We start from the raw sequence: 27,422 nt of genomic DNA on the forward strand, positions 1-27,422 counted from the left end.
CTTTAACTTTTGCTGGTCAAACCAATTTAGGACACTTCAGAATTCAAATGAATAAGAGGGGGGGGGGGGGGGGGGGGACAGTACCCTGAAACTGTTATGATCACTGTATTAAAAAAATGATTACTGAATTTATTATGCCTTCAAGATTTCCAGTATATAAGGTACTACTCTTTTCATCTTATTTACTGCTCATTTAAGTACCTTTATATCTGTCTCGAAATAATTAAATTTCATTACTATATCAATATTAAAATTATCTTTCAACTTCGTTAGACCTTCATTATTCATTTACTGGTTCATTAACAAAACACTTCTTTAAACACCATTCTAACATGACTAGGTCTGCAAATAATTATTATTAACACAAAATTTAATTTTTAATTTTGGGACACTCGGATTGCACAATATTTGGAAAGGACCCTGTCTAGGTTATTTGTGAGGATAATTAAATGATGGTAAAATTCTTGTAAAATTTAGGTTATTATTGCACAGTTCACTCTCTGATCCATACGAATGCAGTACTAACAGTTTCAACCTGCTTGTGTCGGTCGATGCGGCGGTTGGTGGGCGGCGAGGTGGCGAGGCACAGAGCACACATACAACCACAGCTATGGCTCTTGACGTATCAGCACTTTAATTCTTCTTAGTGTCAAAATACTTTTCCATTTAGTGCCTATGGAATTTTGCCATGCTGTGTGGGCATTGGAATGGCATATCCGAGGCTCAGTGAAGCTACGCCGTCCAGGAGAGCCTCCGAGCTCCAGAAGGTGTTGCTCAAACCAGTGCCAAACTCCAACTACTACTGCTGCTGAGCCCGTTGTACCGTGCAGTGTCCATGCGCATTTTCCTGCGCTCGCCTACCACCCACCTTTTACCGCTCCCTGACAGACCGGGTATTCACCCGAGGTTTTGCATTCTACATATCCTAACACATTGCCTACGTATGGACCAGACACACAGTTACAATTTTAAACATCTTACAACAGTTTCAACATTTGTTACATTTCAATTCTACAACAATAGTAAAGCGTCGTTGTTGTTACAAGATGTTCAGGATAACGAGTGCATACAGGGCAATGGTAATCCTTATTGTTGCTTTAGTTAAATATGTCATTAACTGTATTCTGAAGCTGGAGATGCTATTCAGTTCTCTAATATAATGTGGGAGGTTATTCCAGTGTAGGGTTCCTGCTACTGAGAAGGGCTTCTAGCAAGTGGCTGAATGATGGAGTGGGACAGAAAGAATTTTGCTGTGATGGGGGTCAGGTGTTTTGATCTGCCACATTGTTCAGATACGAGTGCTAAGGTCAAGGAGAGATATAGGGTATTGAAGTCTCTGCACTTGGGTGCACACATATGATGGTGAAATATGATCAAAGTATAAAACATCACAGAGATAATGAACACAGACATCCGTTACCAGCTCCAAGTGCCATGAGCTATCCTGAGAAAGGCCTTGCAGAATAACACCTCTGTAATCAGTAACTGGAAGTATAAATGTTTGTACAAGTTTCTTTTTCAGGTCAAGAGGGTTGAGCTTTTTATATTTTTATAGAGATTGAGAGACGCTGATGCCTTCTTGCATATTGCAGTTACATATTCAGTACAGTTTAGATTCTCATCTGTTATTACTGCTAGACTCTTTGATGAAGGAGAGAAGTTGATATTTGTCCCACTTAGAGTTAAAGATGCTACGGCTTTCCAATATTTCGGGCTAATGAGCCTATAATGTACAACTAGTACTGCTTGGGTTTTGGATGGGTTTAGTGTTAAACCTATATCAAGCCCTCGTTTTGATAGTGCACACAGGGTGGTATTGAGATACTTGAGAGCTTTCTTCAGATTTACTGGTTTTGCACTTAGGCACAACTGGAGGTCATCAGCATACATGTGGTATTTGCAGTTGGTCAAAACTGATGACACATCATTTACATACAGTGAAAAGGGCATAGGAGCTAATACCTAACCAAAAGGGATGTCCTCCATTGTGACTTTCTGATTCCAGCTGTGACACATTGCTGGTGAGATGTCAGGTAAGAGCGAAACAATTGCACTGCACTTGATGAGAAATTTAGGGTGTCAAGTTTGTCAAGTAAGGCTTTGTTGAAGTCTAAGAAGCATATTGTAGTTGCCTCTTGTGCGTCAGCAGCAAGCTTCAAGCCATCTGTTGCCTTTATTAAGGCAGATGTTCTGCTGAGATGTTTATGGAAGCATGATTAGTATTCGTCTAGTAGGTCGTTTGTAGTTAGGTAGTTTGTTACTGATCATGAGCTATATATTCTGAGGCCTTGTACAGTGCTGGTAGAATGCAAGTAAGTTGGTAATCAGAGGGTGCAGTGGTTACATCCTTTTTGGTAATGGCTAAACTAGTCCCTGTTTGAGAGTCTCAGGGGAAATGCTTGCGGTTAAGGAGTGGGTAAACATATCTGTTATAGTGGGTCAGTAATAAGCTTCATCATTTGAACTGTGATGCTCTCATGTCCAGTACTCATATCCAGTAGATGCTGATCTGATACACTTGATGGATTTTTTGATGGTATTGCGTGTAACGTGGTTTAGATAGATTTTTGTTTCACAGTCATTTACCCCCATGCATCTACAGCTATACTCTGCAAACAACTGTGAAGTACTTGGTGCAGGGTACATTCTATTGTACCAGTTAGAAGGGTTTCTTCCCGTTCCATTCATATATGGAGTGTGGACAGAATGAGTGATGGAGTGTGGAAAGAATGATTGCTTGAATGCCTCTTTGCATGCTGTAGTTAATCTAATCTTTTCCTCATGATCCGTATGTGATTAATGTTTGCAGGATTGTAGTATATTCCTAGACCCATCATTTAGAGCTGGTTCTTGAAAATTTGTTAGTAGACTTTCTCATGATAGTTTAAGTCTCTCTTCAAGAGTCTACCAGGTCAGTTTCTTTAGTGTCTCTGTGACACTCTCCTACAGGTCAAACAAATCTGGAACCATTCATGCTGTCCTTCTCTGTATGTGTCCAATATCCCCTGTTAGTCCTTTTTGGTACCGGTCCCACGCACTTAAGCAGTAGTCTAGAATGGGTCACACAAGTGATTTGTAAGTAATCTCCTCTGTAGACTTATTGCGCTTCCCCAGTATTCTACCAATAAGCCGAAGTCTACCAGCTGCTTTACCCACAACAGAGCCTATGTCATCATTCCATTTCATATCCATACAAAGTGTTACTCCCAGGTATTTGTACATGATCGCCTATTTTGGCTGTGACTCATTGACTTGATAGTCATAGGACACTACATTTTTTCCTTTCTGTGAAGCGAACAATTTTACATTTCTGAACATTTAAAGCAGTTTGCCAGTCTTTGCACCCTGTACGAATCTTATCATGATATTACTCAATATTTTGCAGCTTCTTTCAGACATTACTTCATTATAGATAAGTGCATCATCTGCAAAAAGTCTAGGCTTACTATTACTATTGTCTGCAAGGTCACAATATACAACATGAACAATAAGGGTCCCAATACACCTCCCTATGGCACACCTTAAGTTCTTCTAGATCTGGCAGTGATTCTCCATCCAAGATAACAAGCTGCATCCTCCCTGCCAAAAGGTCCTCGATCCAGTTACAAATTTTAGTTATCCCATATGATCTTATGTTTGTCAATAAGCATATGTGTTGTACGGAGTCAAATGTGTTTCACGGAAATTAAGAAATACTGCATCTACCTGACTGCAGATGAAGTAATCAAAGAGTCTCTGCTTCATTTGTGGTTCAGTTGTGGTTGTAGGTAATGTGAAATACCAGTTCAGTTCATTGGCAGGGACAACGGAATAAGCTACAGCTTTTACTTCACCTGTACCATGACGGTCCAGGTTTTTCCATAGGGCAGCTGGTTTATTTCTTTTGCAGTTAATGTATAGCCATGTTTGAGTTTTGCATTGAGAATCATCTGCTGTTTTAGTTCCTAAGCGAAGGTGCAGGTTTCTTTCTTACTTTTCCAATCTTTAGGTGGGAAGGGGATACAGTTGTTGTATAGTTGAGTAAGTTTGTTAGTAAATTGATTAAGTTTTTCTTTTACGTACGAGAATGGAATACCGTAATGGGAGAAAAATGGAAATATTAACTAGTGTAAATGAATTGTTTACATTTGGCTCAATGAAATGGAGCAACTTCACTGAGTAAAGAGTGGAAACTTTTGCAATCACTTGCTATATATCAGTACATTTACTCTGATTCCAAATGGCTGTTACTATTGACTTATGCTATATGTTGATGATAGTCTCTTTTTAGTATCTTGAAAAATGCAGTTTTCATCATAGTGTGTTTCAGTTTCTGAACCTGTCACTGGGAATATCATCATCAACATAAGCACAAAATTATAGCATTGTTACAGGAAAAATTCAAAATTGCTTGGTGCACAAACAGATGCAACTGTACACTTACAAAATTCATATTTTACAAGAATTGGAACCACATAATTATGAACAACTAGAATCTCTCATGACCTTGCTGTTGATTGGGCATTATACTCTCTCCAATCTCTGAACAATGACAAGAATTTACAAATACCATATTATTCCATATCAAAGTGAATGATTTTTTAATGAAAAAATAGTAGTTCCAACGTAGCAACACTTCATTTAATTGGCATTGTAAATACACATAAAGTGTGTATTTGAGGTAACAAAAAGCCAAGGCTTGTGAGGCAGCACATAAGTGATAGCTCAAATGCACGACAGTCATCAGCCCACTCTTCTCCCAGGAAACACCTATTATTGGTTGCTGTTAACTTGGATATTCTTCAGAAGTATGCGATACCCTTATTCCAGAAGATTCAGCCCCATTAGTATTTCAGCTAGATGAAGCACCACCACATGGGGCAACATGTATCTAAGAGTCTTTGGGTTAAGAATATCTGATTTGGTGGATTGGAAGGGATGGCTCAATACCATGGTCATCGAGATCACCAGACACCACCCAGATGAATTCTTTCCTTTTTGGATATGTTACAACAAAGGTGTATGCACCAAACGTGACATTTGCACATTGTATGAAAGAACCATTCAAAGTATTGAGTGCGTCATCCCTCAAATGCTGCAAAATATGTGGCTTGTCACAGAGTAGTGTTTCGATATTTTTTGTGTCACCAGTGGTGATCACATTGAGAGCATGAAATGAAATTATATGTGAATGAGAACTTCGATTATGTGTGTGCATAAGTCTAATATTGTGTATGAGTCAGTTTTAATTATAAAATTGTGATAACTTTAAATGTGAGTAAGCATTCTGGGTCACAGTGTATGTAAATGTCTATTTTTTTTCTTTCCCTTGCTTATATCATGCTTTTTTTCCAGGTATGATCACTATGCGATAATGTGTGAACTGTTGGCAACCTCTCTACCAAGTCTTGCTGTGTGTCTGAGAATCTGGATGTCAGGCACTTACAGCAGTGATATACATACAACTGTAGCCAAAGCTCTTGGCTACTATGACACACCACTTTTCCTCAACCCTTATCCAAGGTGAACAGTTTGCTTTCATTCCTTATTATCAGAATGTATTAATCGTCAGTGGTGATGGTCAGTTAATATTTATTTTTAACAACAGTAATTTTACAAACAGGTAAACAATCCAGATATTGAATTTAATCTTAAAAGAATAATTATCAAGACCATATCTGGCTTGAAGCTGTACGTCCTACTCTCCACTAACCACTTACTCCTCTCCCCTGCCCTGATCCTCCTATTTTAATCTTTGTCTGCCTCCACAATTTTTTCCCTCTACAGTGCATATCACTCATGTTAGCTTTTTTAACGAACTCTTTACCCCCGTTTCTTGTAGTATTTTGTTTGGCATTAACCACGAAATTGGACATGGTTTAACATAATAAAAATAAAAACCGGGAAAAGGGGAATGAGTTCAAGGTGTTACAGATTTTTTTTTTTACAATATAGAAAAAATACAGTTTATTAACAACAGTAGCACATATATGGATGAGTAATTAATATACAAATCAGTCTTATATTCAGTACACACTACACAGTTTGTAGGTTGCCAGATGAACGAAAAGGACAAGGCCACGTCAGAATGGGCTGTGAAACATAAGTGTTGGCAGATCTGCTAGTAACAAAATGTGGTACATTGTTCAGTCCATGATATATGTGACACACAAAGCTTAATAAATCTCTGGAAAAAGAGTTCAGAGCTGAAATAATACAAATTTAAGATATAAATTACCACAGTCAGACACATTTATTGTTCCTCTCACTGTGCGTTATGGAGGATTTGATTTGATTCGCTGCCTCTACCATCCGGTGGCTTTCTTTCAGTTAATAAGGCATAGACAATTTGTATTTATGACTTTTTGAGGGCCCTCATTGGTACTGTCTAGATACGGAACACACAAAGATTGTGTATTATAGACCCAAATATATGTGAATGCTTTATTGTCGAAGTGAATAGTAATTTTAACATAAATGTAAATATCTTTCAATGGACAGGTTGCTTTTCTAGTTGCATTTACATCACACAAACCTTCCACACACTGAATTATGGTGCACTATAGTTCAATTCTTTTATCTTGACGGCTCGCGCATGCCCGCCCAGACACGGGAGATTGCTGCGTTGCCAGTTGCACATGACGCACGCACCAAGAAAAGCAGCGCCATAGTATAGCATAGTTCGCAGGCTTTCGTTTAGGGGGGAGCACGTAGTTCATGAAGTAAAGCCACCACGGCCGCATAAACCCTTTTGCTGCTACAAAGATGTGCTCCCTGCATTCCACGCTGTGCGCAATTTTGTCGCTGCACTGCTCGCCTGTGCAGACACATGGTGTTCCGACTGCTTTGACACTCTTATCATTCGATTCCACAAAAACTATTTGGCCCAAAAAATTAGATTTTTACACATCTTCTTGACTGATACCTTCCCCCCATAAATGACTTAATTCTGTGTCTATGTCCAATGCAGTTATTATGCAGCATTAAATATAGTAAACCATTGCACGAGATTTTAAAGAGTTTGCAGAGGTAAAAGTCCATAGAGTATACTTTCCATATGGTCGATTTTAGTTGCCACAATGTTGAGAATGAAATGTGGACAAGATACCTAAATTTCATATAAAATTTACTGTATAACAATATCTCATTTAATTTAAGTCTCACATAGGTGTCGTATGTAATATTGACAAATCTTCCATCTTTCGCAACTGTAACAAAAGTTTTATTTACACAGGGCACGTTTGGCTTTATTTTAAAGCACTTCAATCAATCAAAAGGAAGTAGACAAAATACATTAAACAAAACTGCGGACGTACAAAAACATTAGGACTTGAATATACCGTCTATCAGTGAAGTGCTCTGAGCTATGTCAAATACAAAATACAAATTTATTTGCTAAAACACTGATATATTGTGTTATCGCAGCGCAAAACTACGAAAGGTGACTTGGCAATGGAGGAGACAAAATACTGTCCACTGAAGATGCTTCAAAAGAGAGAAACGCGTCTGGTCTAAATAAGTCGCTTATTACAGTTGCAGGAGAGGAATATATTTCAATACCATTGGTAAAACTGCAACTGTGGAACAAAAACAAGAAAGAGAACATGAGTACCATTGTGTATGTGCCATACCTTTCTTTGATTGAAGTGCTTTAAAATACAGCCAAATGCGTCCAGTGTAAATAAAACTTTTATTACAGTCGCGAATGACGGAATATTTCTCAATATTACATACGACACCTATGTGAGACTTAAATTAAATGAGATATTGTTATACAGTAAATTTTATATGAAATTTAGATATCTTGTCCACAATTCATTCTCAACGTTGTGGCAACTCAAATCGACCATACGGAAAGTATACGCTATGGACTTTTACCTCTGCAAACGCTTCAAAATATCGTGCAATGGTTTACTACATTTAATGGTGCATAATAACTGCATTGAACAACAAAACAAAATTAAGTCATTTATGGGGGGAAGGTATCACTCAAATTTTTGGGCAAAATAGTTTTTGTGAAATCGAATGATAAGTCTGTCAAAAGCAGTGGGAACCCCATGTGTCTTCACAGGCGAACAATGCAGTGATGACAAAATCGCGCACAGCGCGGAATGCGGGGAGCACGTGTCTGCAGCAGCGAAAGGGTTAATGAAGAGACAAAGCACTAGAAATTTCAAAAAATTGCATTCAAACGAATATAATTCATAAAATAAGGCACTTCGATATTGTTTTTAAGTAATGAAAATATTAAGCCCCACACAAGGTTTGAACTCATAAGAGTGGGAAGTATTACACAACATTTTATTTATTAGTACATAATTTCTGTCCCTTTCACTGTAGATACTTGGTGAAACATTTGTGTATGAAAAAATACTCTTTCATTAATTAATGAGTGAAAAACTGGCAGATAAGCGTATTTTTCCGCATTATTATTATTATTATTATTATTATTATTGTTGTTATTATTATTATTATTATTATTATTATTATTATTATTTTAGTAGTTGTTGTTGCGTTTCCCAAGGACATGTTTTAGGCCCTCTCTGTTCCTGACCTATCTAACTGGTTTAGGAGACAAAATGAGCAGCCCTCAGAAATTACTTGAAGATGATGCTGTCCTTTACCATCTAGTAAAGTCGTCAGAGATCAAAACCAATTGTAAAATGATTTGACAAGATATCAGTGTGGTATGATAAGTGGCAATTAACACTAAATAACAAAAAGTGTGAGGTCTTGCACATGAGTATTAAAATACATCTGTCAAATTTCAGTTACATGATAAATTGTTCAAATTTAAAATCTTTCAGTTCAACTAAATACCTATCAATTATAATTACAAACAAACTAAACTGGAACTGTCAAGTAGAAAATATTGTAGGAAAGGCAAACCAAAGACTGTGCTGTTTGGCAAGGCACTAAGAAACTCCAACAAATCTTCTAAAGAAGTTGCACACATTACGCTTGTCCAATCTCTTCTGGTGTACTGCTGCCTGATATGTTATCCTTACCATGTAGGATGAATGGGAGACATCAAAAAAGCTCAAAGACAATCAGCTTATTTAGTATTGTTGTGATAAAGGGGGACAGTATTACCAAATGTTATTAAACTTCAATCAGAGCACTGTAAAAGTGAGATTGTCACACTATTCCTGGAAGCACATTTCCATAAGTTCTTTCTTCACTTATTGTTTCTAACACATTTTTCTTTTGTATTATATCTGCCCATTTAATTTTTAGCCTTCTTCGGAGTAGCACATTTCAAATGTTTCTTGTTTTTCAGTTTTCTCTTCCGTACAATGTGACCCTACGTACCAAAATTTTTCTTCAGTACAGGTCAATATTTGATAGCAGCAGATATTTCTTTTGTACATTCTTTTTAAAAATAATTTGTTTTGTTTTACATTTACTTAAAGTAATTCTGTATGTCTCTGTACTTTATTCCCATGCCTTTCAAGATTTTGTACATATTATTCCTTCTTGTACTTCTTACAAAGGCATTCAGTTACATTTATTCCAGACTTCCTCATTTCTGAAGCATTCCAGCATTTAAGGCGGATGTTAATGCCGCTGTTATATAATTTCAGCACAGGGATAGTGAAGCTAGTGCTGGTGTTTCTGCTCATGCAGCATATGTTTGTTGTTGTGGTCTTCAGTCCTGAGACTGTTTTGATGCAGCTCTCCATGCTACTCTAACCTGTGCAAGTTGCTTCATCTCCCAGTACCTACTGCAACCTACATCCTTCTGAATCTGCTTAGTGTATTCATCTCTTGGTCTCCCTCTACAATTTTTAAACTCCACACTGCCCTCCAATACTAAATTGGTGATCCCTTGATGCCTCAGAACATGTCCTACCAACCGATCCCTTCTTCTCGTCAAGTTGTGCCATAAACTTCTCTTCTCCCCAATCCTATTCAATACTTCCTTATTAGTTATGTGATCTACCCATCTAATCTTCAGCATTCTTCTGTAGCACCACATTTCGAAAGCTTCTATTCTCTTCTTGTCCAAACTATTTATCGTCCATGTTTCACTTCCATACATGGCTACACTCCATACAAATACTTTCAGAAAAGACTTCCTGACACTTAAATCTATATTCGATGTTAACAAATTTCTCTTCTTCAGAAACGCTTTCCTTGCCATTGCCAGTCTACATTTTATGTCCTCTCTACTTCGACCATCATCAGTCATTTTAATTCGACTACATCCCATTATCCTCGTTTTGCTTTTGTTGATATTCATCTTATATCCTCCTTTCAAGACACTATCCATTCTGTTCAACTGCTCTTCCAAGTCCCTTGCTGTCTCTGACAGAATGACAATGTCATCGGCGAACCTCAAAGTTTTTGTTTCTTCTCCATGGATTTTAATACCTACTCCGAAAATATCTTTTATTTCCTTTATTGCTTGCTCAATATACAGAGTGAATAACATTGGGGAGAGGCTACAACCCTGTCTTACTCCCTTCCCAACCACTGCTTCCCTTTCATGCACCTCGACTCTTATAACTGCCATCTGGTTTCTGTACAAATTGTAAATAGCCTTTTGCTCCCTGTATTTTACCCCTGCCAACTTTAGAATTTGAAAGAGAGTATTCCAGTCAACATTGTCAAAAGCTTTCTCTAAGTCTACAAATGCTAGAAACATAGGTTTGCCTTTCCTTAATCTTTCTTCTAAGATAAGTCGTAAGGTCAGTATTGCCTCACGTGTTCCAGTATTTCTACGGAATCCAAACTGATCGTTCCCGAGGTCGGCTTCTACTAGTTTTTCCATTCGTCTGTAAAGAATTCGTGTTAGTATTTTGCAGCTATGGCTTATTAAACTTATTGTTCGGTAATTTTCACATCTCTCAACACCTGCTTTCTTTGGGATTGGAATTATTATATTCTTCTTGAAGTCTGAGGGTATTTCACCTGTTTCATACATCTTGCTCACCAGATGGTAGAGTTGTCCTCAAGTACATCGCCCTTGTATAGACCCTCTATATACTCCTTCCACCTTTCTGCTTTCCCTTCTTTGCTTAGAACTGGGTTTCCATCTGAGCTCTTGATGTTCATACAAGTGGTTCTCTTATCTCCAAAGGTCTCTTTAATTTTCCTGTAGGCAGTATCTATCTTTCCCCTAGTGAGATAAGCCTCTACATCGTTACATTTGTCCTCTAGCCATGCCTGCTTAGCCATTTTGCACTTCCTGTTGATCTCATTTTTGAGACATTTGTATTCCTTTTTGCCTGCTTCATTTATTGCATTTTTATATTTTCTCCATTCATCAATTAAATTCAGTATTTCTTCTGTTACCCAAGGATTTCTACTAGCCCTCGTCTTTTTACCTACTTGATCCTCTGCTGCCTTCACTACCTCATCCCTCAAAGCTACCCATTCTTCTTCTACTGTATTTCTTTCCCCCATTCCTAACAATTGTTCCCTTATGCTCTCCCTGAAACTCTCCACAACCTCTGGTTTAGTCAGTTTATCCAGGTCCCATCTCCTTAAATTTCCACCTTTTTGCAGTTTCTTCAGTTTTAGTCTACAGGTCATAACCAATAGATTGTGGTCAGAGACCACATCTACCCCTGGAAATGTCTTACAATTTAAAACCTGGTTCCTAAATCTCTGTCTTACCATTATATAATCTATCTGATACCTGTTAGTATCTCCAGGGTTCTTCCATGTATACAACCTTCTTTCATGATTCTTAAACCAAGTGTTACCTATGACTAAGTTGTGCTCTGTGCAAAATTCTACCAGGCGGCTTCCTCTTTCATTTCTTAGCCCCAATCCATATCCACCAACTACATTTCCTTCTCTCCCTTTTCCTACACTCGAATTCCAGTCACCCATGACTATTAAATTTTCATCTCCCTTCACTATCTGAATAATTTCTTTTATTTCATCATACATTTCTTCAATTTCTTCGTCATCTGCAGAGCTAGTTGGCATATAAACTTGTACTACTGTAGCAGGTGTGTGCTTCGTATCTATCTTGGCCACAATAATGCATTCACTATGCTGTTTGTAGTAGCTTACCCGCATTCCTATTTTCCTATTCATTATTAAACCTACTCCTGCATTACCCCTATTTGATTTTGTGTTTATAACCCTGTAGTCACCTGACCAGAGGTCTTGTTCCTCCTGCCACCGAACTTCACTAATTCCCACTATATCTAACTTTAACCTGTCCATTTCCCTTTTTAAATTTTCTAACTTACCTGCCCGATTAAGGGATCTGACATTCCACGCTCTGATCCGTAGAACACGAGTTTTCTTTCTCCTGATAACGACATCCTCTTGAGTAGTCCCCACCCGGAGATCCGAATGGGGGACTATTTTACCTCCGGAATATTTTACCCAAGAGGACGCCATCATCATTTAATCATACAGTAAAGCTGCATGCCCTTGGGAAAAATTACGGCCGTAGTTTCCCCTTGCTTTCAGCCGTTCGCAGTACCAGCACAGCAAGGCCGTTTTGGTTATTGTTACAAGGCCAGGTCAGTCAATCATCCATACTGTTGCCCTTGCAACTACTGAAAAGGCTGCTGCCCCTCTTCAGGAACCACATGTTTGTCTGGCCTCTCAATAGATACCCCTCCGTTGCGGTTGTACCTACGGTACAGCTATCTGTATCGCTGAGGCACGCAAGCCTCCCCACCAACGGCAAGGTCCATGGTTCGGGGAGGAGACAGCATATGGCAAGTGCAATATTCAGATATTTAATTTTCCATCATGATTACAGGTTTCCCACAATACAAATGAATAAAAGACTTACTTTGATAGTTTGCAATGAAACTTATTTCAGTAGAATAAAAGGTGATTGGAAACCAACCTTGCCCCAAATGTCATCAAACAGTAAGATATCAAACACTTTGCATATCAGAATCAACTCTCTCTCTCTCTCTGTGTGTGTGTGTGTGTGTGTGTGTGTGTGTGTGTGTGCAGGCTAATGCTGCATAGATTTAGAATTTCATGGCTATGATGAGAATGCAGAATTATGTTGGCAGAGATGGAATCAAGAAGAAACACAGTTAACTACACCACTCGCCATTAAAATTGCTACACCACGAAGTTGACGTGCTATAGACGCAAAATTTAACCAACAGGAAGAAGATGCTGTGATATGCAAGTGATTAGCTTTTCAGAGCATTCACGCAAGGTTGGCGCCGGTAGCGACACCTACCTTGTGCTGACATGAGGAAAGTTTCCAACCGATTTCTCATACACAAACAGCAGTTAACCGGTGTTGCCTGATGGAACGTTGTTGTGATGCCTAGTGTAAGGAGAAGAAATGCGTACCATCACGTTTTCGACTTTGATAAAGGTCGAATTGTAGCCTATCGCCATTGCGGTTTATCGTATCGCGACATTGGTGCTCGCGTTGGTCGAGATCCAATGACTGTTAGTAGAATATGGTATCGGTGGGTTCAGGAGGGTAATACGGAACGCCGTACTGGATCCCAACGGCCTCGTATCACTAGCAGTCGAAAAGACAACAACCATCTGCACGAACAGTGGAGAATCATCGTAGCGATGGCACAGGCCGCCAATGGGGAGATACATCGCCATAACCGGCTTTGATACACTACTGGCCATGAAAATTGCTTCACCACGAGGATGAAGTACTACAGACGCGAAATTTAACCGACAGGAAGAAGATGCTGTGATATACATATGATTAGCTTTTCAGAGCATTCACACAAGGTTGGCGCCGGTGCCGACACCTACAATGTGGGGACACGTGGAGAGTTTCCAGCCGATTTCTCATACACAAACAGCAGTTGACCGGCGTTGCCTGGTGACACATTGTTGTGATGCCTCGTGTAAGGAGAAGAAATGCGTACCATCACGTTTTCGACTTTGATAAAGGTCGAATTGTAGCCTATCGCCATTGCGGTTTATCGTATCGCGACATTGGTGCTCGCGTTGGTCGAGATCCAATTACTGTTAGCAGAATATGGAATCGGTGGGACAGGAGGGTAATAAGGAACGCCGTGCTGGATCCCAACAGACTTGTATCACTATCAATCGAGATGAGAGGCATCTTATCCACATGACTGTAATGTGCAGCCACGTCTCGATCCCTGAGTCAACAGATGGGGACTTTTGCAATACGTCAACCATCCGCATCAACAGTTCGATGACGTTTGCAGCAGCATGGACTATTAGTTCGGAGACCATGGCTGCGGTTACCTTTGACACTGCATCACAGACAGGAGCGCCTGCGATGGTGTACTCAACAATGAACCTGGGTGCACAAATGGCAAAACGTCATTTTTTCGGATGAATCCAGGTTCTGTTTACAGCGTCACGATGGTTGCATCCGTGTTTGGCGACATCGTGGTGAACGCACACTGGAAACGTGTGTTCTTCATCGCCTTACTGCCGTATCACCCGGCGTGATGGTATCGGGTGCCATCGGTTACATATCTCGGTCACCTCTTGTTCTCATTGACGGCACTTTGAACAGTGGACGTTAGATATCAGATGTTTTACGACCCGTGGCTCTACCCTTCATTCAATCCCTGCAAAACCCTACATTTCGGCAGGATAATGCATGACTGCATGTTGCAGGTCCTGTACGGGCCTTTCTGGATACAGAAAATGTTCGACTGCTGCCCCGGTCAATGGTGGCCGAGCAACTGGCTCATCACAATACGCCAGTCACTACTCTTGATGAACTGTGGTATCGTGTTGAAGCTGCACGGACAGCTGTACCTGTACACACCATCCAAGCTCTGTTTGACTCAAGTCCCAGGCATATCAAGGCTTTTATTACAGCCAGAGGCAGTTGTTCTGGTACTGATTTCTCAGGATCTATTCACCCAAATTGCATGAAAATGTAATCACATGTCAGTTCTAGTTTAATATATTTGTCCAGTGAATACCTGTTTATCATCTGCATTTCTTCTTGGTGTAGTAATTTTAATGGCCAGTAGTGTAAGTATTTGATTCCATGCAGTAATGAATTCATTTCGTGATTCAGAAAATGATAAACTGAAAATTACATTCATTAACACAGAAACAAAATGTGGGCAATGTGCAATTCTGTGCCTTTGTATGTTTTTCACTTTACATACAGGGTGTCCCAGAAGGAATGGTCAATATTTAGGGATATGACAGGAACAATCATTCGAAGAAAAAAGTCTAGTATACAAAGGCCCAAAAATGGATACTTTAATAAGACTTACGACCACTTCGTCGTCTTCAATATTGTGAAGCAAATCTTATCTACTGCATGCTCTTCGCTTTCCATATTTTGGGAGGTGATAGTATACATCAAAACAAGAAAGAATGTCTTCATAAAAGTGGGTTCTAAAATGCATGCCTTAAGAGCAATGACCACTTGTTCAATATATAAGATGTGTTTCACAGTAGTGAAGATCAATAAATGCTCATACTCTTAAGGTATGCACCTTGGAGCCAATGCTTCCTGGACATTATTTCCTTGTTTTGGTCCATACTACCACATCTCAGAATATGTAAAGCAAAGAGTTTCCAGCATAATACTGAAGATGAAGAAATGTTCATAGATCATCGTCTACGTGATTATTCTGCAGTTCATACCTCATTGCCTGACTGAGGGTTCATCAAACCACCTTCAGACTATTTCTCTGCTGTTCCACTCTCGAACAGCACGTAAGTGAAATAAACACTTGTGGCATCGACAGGTCACACGACCATGTAAAGCATGATCTTTGAACTGTAACTGCTCTGATGAGCCTCCATGTTAATGTTCCAGTCAGCCTTTGTGCCTTGTACAATGTACACATGTATCTTTCTTTGTGCTGAAATATATGTTTGTATCGACATGTAGGGGAACAGTTTGTTGCGTATACAGTTATCGTATTCCTGTTTCCCATATTGGTGACCCTGAAATGTCTACATTTTCCGTGACTTCCATGCCAGCTGTGTGGAACAACAGGTTTTACTCCAATCCTCTGCCAACAGTTGTTTCACTACTAACAGACAGTGATTCGTGATACCCAATTAAATTAACCTCAAACTTTACAGCTCTACAATGGCCAAGTGTTACGCTGTTACCTCAAACAATGGGCTCAGGTTTCGTATCGGCAGACTGTGCATGTCAACATGTGAAAGGTGAAGTGGACAATTTCCAGAATCGTATAACGATCGATTGCTCGTGTAGTGTTCAAAGGGACCCAAATTCGCACACATGCTTTGATCCTCCACTCGCTGCAACATTGGTTACAGTAGTGCCGTGTGCAAAAGACACACGAGGTCAACTGCTATCAAGCTATGCCAGTTTTCCCTTCCTCACAAATTAATAATGGACATTTTTATGCATCAAGTTCGCCAGGCTTGACCGCCAGATCTGTTGCCCAGTTTCTTGACCATGTGGGTTGAAGCACACCTGATGGTGCATCGCTGTCCAGGAACATTGTACTACAACAGTGTGACCGCCAGCAGGTTTCACCAGTGATGTATGGTCCTACCACACGGGGTGAGTTTCCGATGTGCACAGAAACTCTCGCTGTTGCCACACCAAGTACCAAACCATCCCCCACCTACCCCTCCTAACTCATGGTGGGCCCTGATTCCGACCATACAGCCACAAGCTCCTGCCGCAGTACCATCTGCGCCTGCCACAACAACATTCCGCATCATTTCCAAGGTGGACAATTTAAGTACTGTGCCTCATCCTCTGGTCCAGTTTACGGTCCTGCCTCACATGCCGCTCATCTGTTCGTTCCCATGGTACCGACCGTTCCTGCCGCGTCATACTTCCGTGATTTATCAGGGACATTGCAACTGGCTGTTGTTTGTGACATGTTTGCTGGTAACACACCCATGCCAATAGTGCCGGGTTACAGGACAGCCTATCCTACCACGGGACAACAGGCCTTCCAAGATACGCCAAAGGCACCCTCGTCGCTCCCCCCCCCCTCCCCCCCCCTTCCCACCTCCCTCACCCCCTGGTCATCTGCCGAAGCTACCTCCTTTATATAAGGACAACCCTGTTTCATGGTTCGCGCTTGTGGTGTACCTTTTCGATTTACATCAGGTGACTTACGACAACTCTAAATTTCTGTGTCTCATCGCTCACCTCCATGACCACTCAAATTTAATTTGTGACCTCCTCCTTTTGCCCCTGCTGCCACCAAAATACGAGTTCACCAAGAAGACGATATTGGACCGACTCACCTGCTTGCCACAGGAATTAATAATCAACATCCTGTATGAGGAACATCTTGAGGACCGCACTCCATCGCAACTCTAGCGACGCCTTCAGCTACTTTTGAGTGAACACATGATGCCAGACGTTACCCTGTGGACAGTATGGTCTACCAAGTTACCTACCAACCTGCAGGTACACCTGCTACCACACTCCTTTGAGTCTATTGGCTCTTGCCTGTGCATCGCAGATCAGCTGTATGCACTACTGCAACAAAAACAACCAGCACACCTCTCACCAATGGTTGGCACTACGCCACCTGTTTACCAGCCGTCTGTGGGCAGAGGCAGGGCTGGTTCCACCTCCACACCTTCTACACCACCAGGCAGTACTCGTTCGCTCTCTCCTCTTTTCGGGCATTCAAGAATCCCACATGCATCGTACATCCCAATTTACATTCTGGAACAGATCAGCCAGGACAAACCACCTCTGCTGTCACAATCAGCACTGCTGCCACATTTGGCTCAACCGTACTGTTGGTACCACAAGATTTTCAGGAATGAGGCCCAGAAGTGCAGATTACCTTGCCAGCACCCAAACATCGACCGCAGGATCTAAAAGACGCCAGGTCCTGTGGGGAACTTCACAGGCGTCCTCAAACATTGCACTCTGTCCACTCGTCCTCTCAGCCCGAGCGGTCGTTTATATGTGACTGACATTTCGTTGCAGCTTGTTTTCCTAGTCGACACAGGCGTTGACGTGTCCATCATACCTAAATCGTTGGCTCCTCCCATTTTTTCACGGCCAAAGTTGCTTCTACGCACTGTCAACACATCAGCATTACAAACTGTTGGCTCTGCTAAAGTTATGGTGCATCTATCTCCTTCTCTACGTTTCCCATGGACTTTTTACGTTGCCGACATTGACAAACCAATTCTCAGTATGGATTTCTTGTCCCATTACACTCCCCAAAAATAGCCCAAGGTTCAGTGCTACACCACCCTTCTGACACTCAGATACTGTGCTCAGGCACTTATGCTCATCATTCCGTTTATGTCATGACAGGTGATTTGGTCCACGAGTGCTCCAACCTCACAAACAAAATTGTGACCTGCGTCACTAATCTAATGTCAGCGTACGGTGCAGTGGCGCATCTCCGTCATCAAAATGATGAGTTGAAACAACGCATTGCTCACACTTTCGATGCGCTCACCGTGGCTCATATCTCACTGCTGCAACTGCAATCCACAGTTCCTTCACCTGATTGACCTTTATCAGCAGACACCAGCATGGGTGCTCATCAGGTTAGTTCAAAAGCATTCATTGTGTGTGACGATTCGTGTTTAGTGATCTCTGCACCCACCACACGCCTGCTATGTGCAGTTCCATGTGTTCCAAATAGTGCTTCTAAAGACACAGTCGCATGATGCGAACACACCCACTGCCCAGGCAGCCGCCTACTTTGTTGGTAAACATCCCCCTCTCTTGCGCGTCAACCACTTGATTCAGCTCCCGTCGCTGTTCCCCGTGCGATGTCAGTGCCTCTCTCGACCGCGCCTTTTACTCAAGGCAAAGCTAACAACAGACAGTCACAGTGTGCCCCAATCCACTCCGTAATGTGTGCTCACCCGAGCTCTCTAAACAAGAACATGCCTTGCTCATGTAATAGGCATGTGACTTTCATGCTGCCTTTTCCCACTCGCGCTAACGGCTACACCTCATCAGGCCCCACTTGTCCCAAAACTTCACATCAGGACTTTACTCAGCCTCATGTGCAGTTCTCAGTCTCTTCCGTCACTGACGGAATGACACACAAGATAATTACCACTGCCTGCCCTCCTATTAGGCACAAGGTTAGACACCTCAACCCCATTAAGTTGAGTGTAGCCCGGCAGCAAATTAACAAACTTCTGTAGGCAGGCATTCTACAGCCATTGGACAGCCATTGGTCTTCAATGATTCACCTCGTCACCAAACACAACAGTTCTTTGCGAATGCTTGGTGATTACAGACGCCTAAACGCTCATACTGTCATGGACAATTACCCAGTGCCGAACATAAACGATTTCACCCATATGTTATCGGGCGCCTCAATCTTCAGTGTGACTGGCTGTAAATGTGCCTATCACTAGATTCCCGTAGCACTGGAAGACACTCAAAAGACTGCTATCATCACGCCGCTCGGTGTGTTCCGATACAACTTCATGCCATTTGACTTAAAGAATCTGGCACAAATGTGGCAATGTTTCATTGACTCAATCATATGACAATTTGAGTTCTGCTTTGCCTACCTGGATGACATCCTCATTTTCAGCAAGTCGACTGAGGACCACGAAGATCATTTATCCCAGGTCCTCCAGACCTGGAACTCTAACGGTGTCGAGGTCAACAAAGATAAATTCCAATTGCACCGATCTTCTGGGACATTTTTGGGTTACACCATCTCTGCAGACGGAATACAGCTGCCCAAATCCCACATGCAGGCTATCACGTCATTGCCACCCCCAGCTACATACAAAGAACTCCAACGTTTCGTGGATGCTATAAATTACTACTGCCGACATTTACCTTCTGCTGCTGCCGTGCAAGCCCTGCTGAAAGACTCGCTGTCCGGCAAACAGACTTCGGGTCTTAAGCCAGTCCATTGGACTGAACCTATACTAGAGCCCTTCAGGGCTCTGAAGACAGCGTTAGCTCATGCCGTCGTACTCGCCCACCCCGATCCGTCTGCCAAGTTCTTCATCACTACGGATGCCAGCGACATCGCAGTTGGGGCAGTATTACAGCAACACAAAGGCGACACGGTTTCACCCCTTCATTTCTTGTCTAAAAAACTGTCTACAACACAGAAGAAATATTCCGCTTTTGATAGAGAACTTCTGGCGGTCTATGAAGCTGTCAGACACTCTCGCCCTGGCATCGCGGGCCATTCTTTCTTCATCCTTACTGACCACAAACTACCGGCAGATGCCTTCTGCAACCCTCCCGAGGACCCATCTCCTCAGCGTTTCTGCCACTTTGACCTGGTCTCTCAATTTACTATGGATGTACGCTACATCAGAGGCACGGAAAATATCCCCACTGATTTCTTTTCGTGGACCAATACCATCTCACGCATCATCAATTTGTCCAACCTCGCCACTCTCCAGGCCTCTGCCGAGGAATCTCAAGCTCTCCTCATGGATCCTCAGACATCGCTTGTGTTTACCAAAGCCAGGTTCCCCAGCATTTCAGATGAAGTGTGGTGCGACTCTTGTACTGGCACTCTGCAGACGTTGCACCCTCCCACATTACGCCGACAAGCCTTCGACACCTTGCATAACCTTGCCCACTGTGGGGTCCGTGCCACCACATGCCTCGTCACCGAGCGTTTTGTTTGGGAAAATGTTAAGCAAGACTGTCAAAACAGGGCACGCAGCTGCATTTCCTGCCAACACAACAAAATCAGACGCCACACCTCGCCCCCCCCCCCACCCCCCCACCCCCCCACCCCCCCACCCCCCACCCCCCACCCCCCACCAATTGGCAAGTTTGACATTCCACAAGGACGTATTCATCATGTACATATCGACCTTATCGACCCTCTGCCTCCATCAGAGGGCCACAGATATATCCTCTCCACAATCAACCACATGTCTCATTGTGTGGAAGCTGTTCCTTTACCCAACATCACAGCAGTAACCGTGGGTAAGGGATTTGTCTCGTCATGGATCGCTAGGTTCGGTTGCCCATCCACGGTGCCATGTTTGCATCTGGTCTGAAGCGCTTCCTTGGGTGTTACTCGGTCTCTGTTTGACCTTTAAACCTGACTTACAGGGAACCATCTCCAAATTTGTTTTTGGCGAGAACCCGGTTCTACCTGGGGAACTTATCCTGCCTCATGCCCCCAAGGATTTCCTCACTTCCCTAGACTTTATTAGTAGAATGTGAGGAGGAGGAGATTAGAGTTTAACGTCCCGTCGACAACGAGGTCATTAGAGACGGAGCGCAAACTCGGGTGAGGGAAGGATGAGGAAGGAAATCGGCCGTGCCCTTTCAAAGGAACCATCCTGGCATTTGCCTGAAGCGATTTAGGGAAATCACGGAAAACCTAAATCAGGATGGCCGGAGACGGGATTGAACCGTCGTCCTCCCGAACGCGAGTCCAGTAGAATGCACACCCCACACCCACCTGTCAGTCATTCCACACTGGACACTTACGTGCCATCCGCATTCGACACATGCTCCCATGTTATGCTCAGGGACGATTCCGTTAGACAACCTTTGCAACCCCCATACCTCGGTCCCTTTGAAGTACTCCGGAGGGGCAAGACAATGTTCAACATTATGGTTGAAGATCGCCTGCAGACCGTTTCGCTACACAGGCTCAAGCCTGCTTTCACAGACTCTTACACTCTTCTACCGTCCCAGTCGGATCATCCAGACGAATTTTCCATTGCTGAGCACGATAATGAGTTAGCTCATCCCATGGTAGGGTCTTCTCCTTCTGACGATTCTTCACCACAGTTCGCAGGTTTCCCAAGCATGTCACCATTAACCCCATGCACAGGTTTTGGTGACGTTTCATTACCGGAGAGACTTGTTCCCCGACTTACAACTTACACTGCAATGTAACACCTAACCGCAATCACGACGTGTCGATTGTCGCTTTCAACAGCCATGTGCTCGTGCTCCTTAGACACACTTCAGTGTCGACACTCAATGATTGACTGGATGTCAAGATAGTACATAGCCTCCCCCCCGAAAGTGTGATCCATCAAGAGTTTGTGCATTCATCTCCTCAGATGACTTGATCTGCATTAGGGGCAGGCACGCTCGCACGCCACACCCCTCCCCACACCTTTACTGCTGGGCCGGCCAATGCATTGTCCGCCCCCGCTGGCTGTCTGATTACGGGACCTGCAGCCCATCACCGCCCCTTCGCAGGCCGCCCTGACTAATATGGAGCTTCCAGTCACGTGCCTGCTGCCTCGCACTACTCACTCCAGCGCCGACGCCCACACGACCTCCCCCCTCCCCTCAGGCCTGACAGGCCGTACTCCGTACTGCGGAGGAGGGGCTGCGTGGCATTGATAGGTCACATCGACCACGTGAAGCATGATCTTTGAACTCTAACTGCTCTGACAAACCACTATGTTAATGTTCCAGTCAGCCTTTGTACCTTGTACAGCGTACACGTGTATCTTTCTTTGTGCTGAAATGTATGTATGCATAGACATTTATGGGAACAGTTTGTTGCATATACAGTTATCCACATTTCCAGTTCCCGTACACTTAACTCTTTCTGAATGGTTTCTGTTATTTTATTACGATGATCATTTCTCCCTATGTAGGTTGATAACAGTAAAATATTTTTACATTCAGAAGAGAAAGCTGGTCACGAAAGACAACTCTTAATTTATGCATTTTAGAGCGGTTTTTTTTTTTTTTTTTTTTTTTTTTTTTTTTTTTTTTTTTTTTTTTTTTCCAAATGGTCATTCCAGCCATATCCTTGTGTACTGATCATTCCTCCTTGGTCACCCTGTATAATGATGTTATTAGGTATTCATAACGTAGACCACCATGCCTGCTTTTTGAGGGATTGGATCGAGGTAGCCAGAAGACTTACGAACTGTATTCGAAATTGAATGTTACAAGTGAAATAAGCACTTGATTACCCAGAACTTCCATTTTAGTTTACATAGCTGTGTAAATAAAAACAAGAAGAAACCCTAAAGAACAAAACTATCAAACATAATGTACCATTTATGGTTGTAACACTATAACCAATGACAGAATCTATACTACATATTCAATTGTTGAGTAATATAGTGTGACACAAATTTATCTGCCATCATGGTATTAAATCAACAGAAATTGTTGCAATGGTATAATTGCATCCCTGGCCTCCTATTGTCATTTTTTTTTCTTTTGGCCTTTTCCTATTGCTCTGGAAATGAGTCATAGAGGTAAATGTGCGCATTCTGCATGGCAAAATATCCAGGATTCTGTTCTTCCAGATTCACTGGTCATGCGCATTGTTACTAAACAGGGTTAGGAAAGCTCATGAGACTGAATGAATGACAGTAATAATACCAACAATGAAAAACTAATTTTGTATTACAGAAGTAGATTGAGAATTAAATATAGAAATAGGCTGATGATTCAGATCATGCATTGCAAATGTTTTCTTAGCATTTCATTTATATGACTGTTTCCAGAGAAAAAAGAAAAAACCAAAGCAATACACTCCAGCAGTCAGAGATCCAAACCAGCAACACGATTTGTGTTAGATCATGAAACGAACATGGTGCCATGGAGCAATCATGACAACATTTATTAGCTCTCCACAGTTGTTCTGGTGGTAGTTAATGCTGCCAGTTCACAACATGAAATACAAAATCAGTTGAAATTTTAGTGTGAAATGACCTTCCAAGGGTTTAAAAATTAAATTTACGATTTCACTGTCACATAAACCCAATGATTATTCAGATTCCTTCATCAGTATGGAAAGGAAGTATTATGAGGATTTAGCAGGATCAGTCAGCAGCAATGCAGAAAGTGAGTGAATGATCATTAGGTGCCAAAAATCATCAGTAATATTGCCAAGTATCAACTGAACTAGCAACATGAAGAGCTTCATGGACAGCTCGCAATTCCCTCACTGCTGTCCACAGCCTGCTCCAGCCATCCCTTAATGTAGCTGTGCTACCAGCTGCTGATCTGAGGGACAGCTTCAAACCAACAGCAGATTACACTATTGAATACTGTTTCCTTGTGTTGAAAAAATTCGTGTCCGAAATGTCAAGGAACAGTAAGATACTATGCACCGTTGAACTCAGGCTGTATCTACACTCCTGGAAATTGAAATAAGAACACCGTGAATTCATTGTCCCAGGAAGGGGAAACTTTATTGACACATTCCTGGGGTCAGATACATCACATGATCACACTGACAGAACCACAGGCACATAGACACAGGCAACAGAGCATGCACAATGTCGGCACTAGTACAGTGTATATCCACCTTTCGCAGCAATGCAGGCTGCTATTCTCCCATGGAGACGATCGTAGAGATGCTGGATGTAGTCCTGTGGAACGGCTTGCCATGCCATTTCCACCTGGCGCCTCAGTTGGACCAGCGTTCGTGCTGGACGTGCAGACCGCGTGAGACGACGCTTCATCCAGTCCCAAACATGCTCAATGGGGGACAGATCCGGAGACCTTGCTGGCCAGGGCAGTTGACTTACACCTTCTAGAGCACGTTGGGTGGCACGGAAACATGCGGACGTGCATTGTCCTGTTGGAACAGCAAGTTCCCTTGCCGGTCTAGGAATGGTAGAACGATGGGTTCGATGACGGTTTGGATGTACCGTGCACTATTCAGTGTCCCCTCGACGATCACCAGAAGTGTACAGCCAGTGTAGGAGATCGCTCCCCACTCCATGATGCCGGGTGTTGGCCCTGTGTGCCTCGGTCGTATGCAGTCCTGATTGTGGCGCTCACCTGCACGGCACCAAACACGCATACGACCATCATTGGCACCAAGGCAGAAGCGACTCTCATCGCTGAAGACGACACGTCTCCATTCGTCCCTCCATTCACGCCTGTCGCGACACCACTGGAGGCGGGCTGCACGATGTTGGGGCGTGAGCGGAAGACGGCCTAACGGTGTGCGGGACCGTAGCCCAGCTTCATGGAGACGGTTGCGAATGGTCCTCGCCGATACCCCAGGAGCAACAGTGTCCCTAATTTGCTGGGAAGTGGCGGTGCGGTCCCCTACGGCACTGCATAGGATCCTACGGTCTTGGCGTGCATCCGTGCGGCGCTGTGGTCTGGGCACGTGCACCTTTCGCCGACCACTGGCGACAACATCGATGTACTGTGGAGACCTCACGCCCAACGTGTTGAGCAATTCGGCGGTACGTCCACCCGGCCTCCGGCATGCCCACTATACGCCCTCGCTCAAAGTCCGTCAACTGCACATACGGTTCACGTCCACACTGTCGCGGCATGCTACCAGTGTTAAAGACTGCGATGGAACTCCGTATGCCATGGCAAACTGGCTGACACTGACGGCGGCGGTGCACAGATGCTGCGCAGCTAGCGCCATTCGACGGCGAACACCGCGATTCCCGGTGTGTCCGCTGTGCCGTGCATGTGATCATTGCATGTACAGCCCTCTCGCAGTGTCCGGAGCAAGTATGGTGGTTCTGCCAAACCGGTGTCAATGTGTTCTTTTTTCCATTTCCAGGAGTGTATATCCGGTACTGTGTCGTACACAACTACAATATCAGGAGTACCTACAGAAAGTTGAGATATTGTGGATAAGTTATTGGCATTGTGTGAAAGGCTGTTATTCTATAGAATGCCTAGGTGAAGTATAGAATGCCTAATAGTTTTTGGCAAACTATGGAATATAATTTTTTTGTGTAAATTTTACATACTTTTCCTAGGCATTATACAACATGGCCAGTACCATTTACACAAAATATTGCAAGGGCACAAGATGAGAAGCCTTTATTAATTAATACAAGTTTGAAACTAAAAGAACAAAAGTACAAAATAAAGCACAAGATATTCTTTCCAGAAAATAGTGAAAGCAGAACTGAGATTGAAGTACTTGTCGCAGTAAGTATTACATTTCTTCTCATTCTTATTCTTCTTCAAAGAAAGCACTTTACATTTTGGCAATTTGATCATGTTCATACATTTCATGATTTAAAGAAGAAAGCAAACAGAATATAGTTACCAATAAAACACAAAGCAGAACTGGGATGACCTACTTGCTGCAAAATAGGATAGAGTGACATTTTGAATTGCACGTAGTTTTCTTTTTCTCTGAAAGGCACCTCATGTTTCAGCATTTTGTGTTCCACATACACCTAACAAATCCTTGGCCACTTCCTGCAGTCTGAGAAGCAGCTGGAGATTAGGGAGGTATTTCATAGTCAAAAATGTCTCCTATTCTGTTAAGTTCTTTGGACATATGGTGAATTCTGATCTTGTGTAAAGCTAATTCCTTCTACAGTTCCATGTTGATATGTTGATAAAAACCATCTTCCTTCACATTTGTAACAACTGCTGACAGGTTGTGTGTGACGCTCCACCCTTTTTTGACACCAGGAATCGAAACTCACACATTGACACCAGAAGAAACAGGAGGAATTTTTTTGTCAGAATCCCTTTTTCTTTTTTTTGACCTGAATCTGAAAGTTCAGTTTCAATTCCATTTTACTTTGGATAGCTTTCTCAATATTGAAGCAAACCCTGCACAAAATACCAACCCCATAACCTTCTACTTCGTCACCGTCATCAACTTTAACAGTGTGTCCACGATGGTATGAACATTTTTGCCACAATTTTTGCATATATGAACACCACTGGTTTCTTTCAAGCAGACGCAACACATATCAGAAAAAAAAGGATTTTCAGTAACCACAGAAAGGGAACGCTTTTTGATAATCATGGTTTCATCACTGTTTTTGTTTCCTCCATCATGGATTACTTTCTCATCTATGTCTTTCTTTGTGCTGTTTTGGTTGTTCATATGCTCTCTATTATTTTTCCTGCTCTTTCTCAGTCTCTGCATCTTGTAAAACATTATCAGGCAGGGATGATGTCGAGAGACCTACTCTAGCTTCACAGCCAAACAGAGAATCATATGCTGATAGTCTCTGCATCTTGTAAAACATTATCAGGCAGGGATGATGTCGAGAGACCTACTCTAGCTTCACAGCCAAACAGAGAATCATATGCTGATGTGTTAATCCCAGAAGGAAAAGCTCTGTTTTTATAAGTTGGATAAATCACAGCCTATCCCTCCAGCAGCTAGTTTTTTCATCTTGCATCCAAGCACACAACATACTTTCAGTGTCCTGATTTGTTCTTTCGACACTACTCTAACTCCTCTGACGTTGTGAGTGGCATAGCTTACCATGCACAATCTTCAAGATGGGTCAGCACTACTTTAAGCTGCTTAGCACATTTTTTGCAAACTCCTTACTATTATCAGACAGTAGAATCATTGGTGGGTCCAACCAACGTAAATATGTCAGTGAGGTTGTAGGTTATGTCTTCCACTTTCTAAGGTTTCGGAGCCCTGAGAACTACAAACTTAGTGTAATGATCTTGGTAGACCAGTATAAAGTTGTACTCTCTATCAGGATGGGACTGAAAATCAATGAGATCAACCTGACTATGAGAACTGAATAATGAAAATCTTTGGTTTGACCACAACACCTTTTTAACACCGATTTTCTTCTTGTGACAAGGCTCATGAAGGTGAGTGTTTGGCTCAGTATCATGATGGGTAAGGCTCTTATACTTGGTGAAA

At 42.4% G+C, this 27,422-nt stretch overlaps 1 protein-coding gene across 1 annotated transcript in view; it reads left to right on the top strand.

Moving 5' to 3' along the window:
* Positions 1–27,422, top strand: part of LOC126335530 (hexosaminidase D-like) — a 220,891-nt gene that overhangs the window by 131,102 nt on the left and 62,367 nt on the right. The window contains exon 8 of the mRNA XM_049998898.1: positions 5,335–5,502. Coding sequence (XP_049854855.1) covers positions 5,335–5,502 — 168 coding nt within the window. The remainder of the gene's footprint in view (positions 1–5,334; positions 5,503–27,422) is intronic.

This window comes from Schistocerca gregaria, chromosome 2, assembly GCF_023897955.1.
Source record: "Schistocerca gregaria isolate iqSchGreg1 chromosome 2, iqSchGreg1.2, whole genome shotgun sequence".
NCBI lineage: Eukaryota > Metazoa > Arthropoda > Insecta > Orthoptera > Acrididae > Schistocerca > Schistocerca gregaria.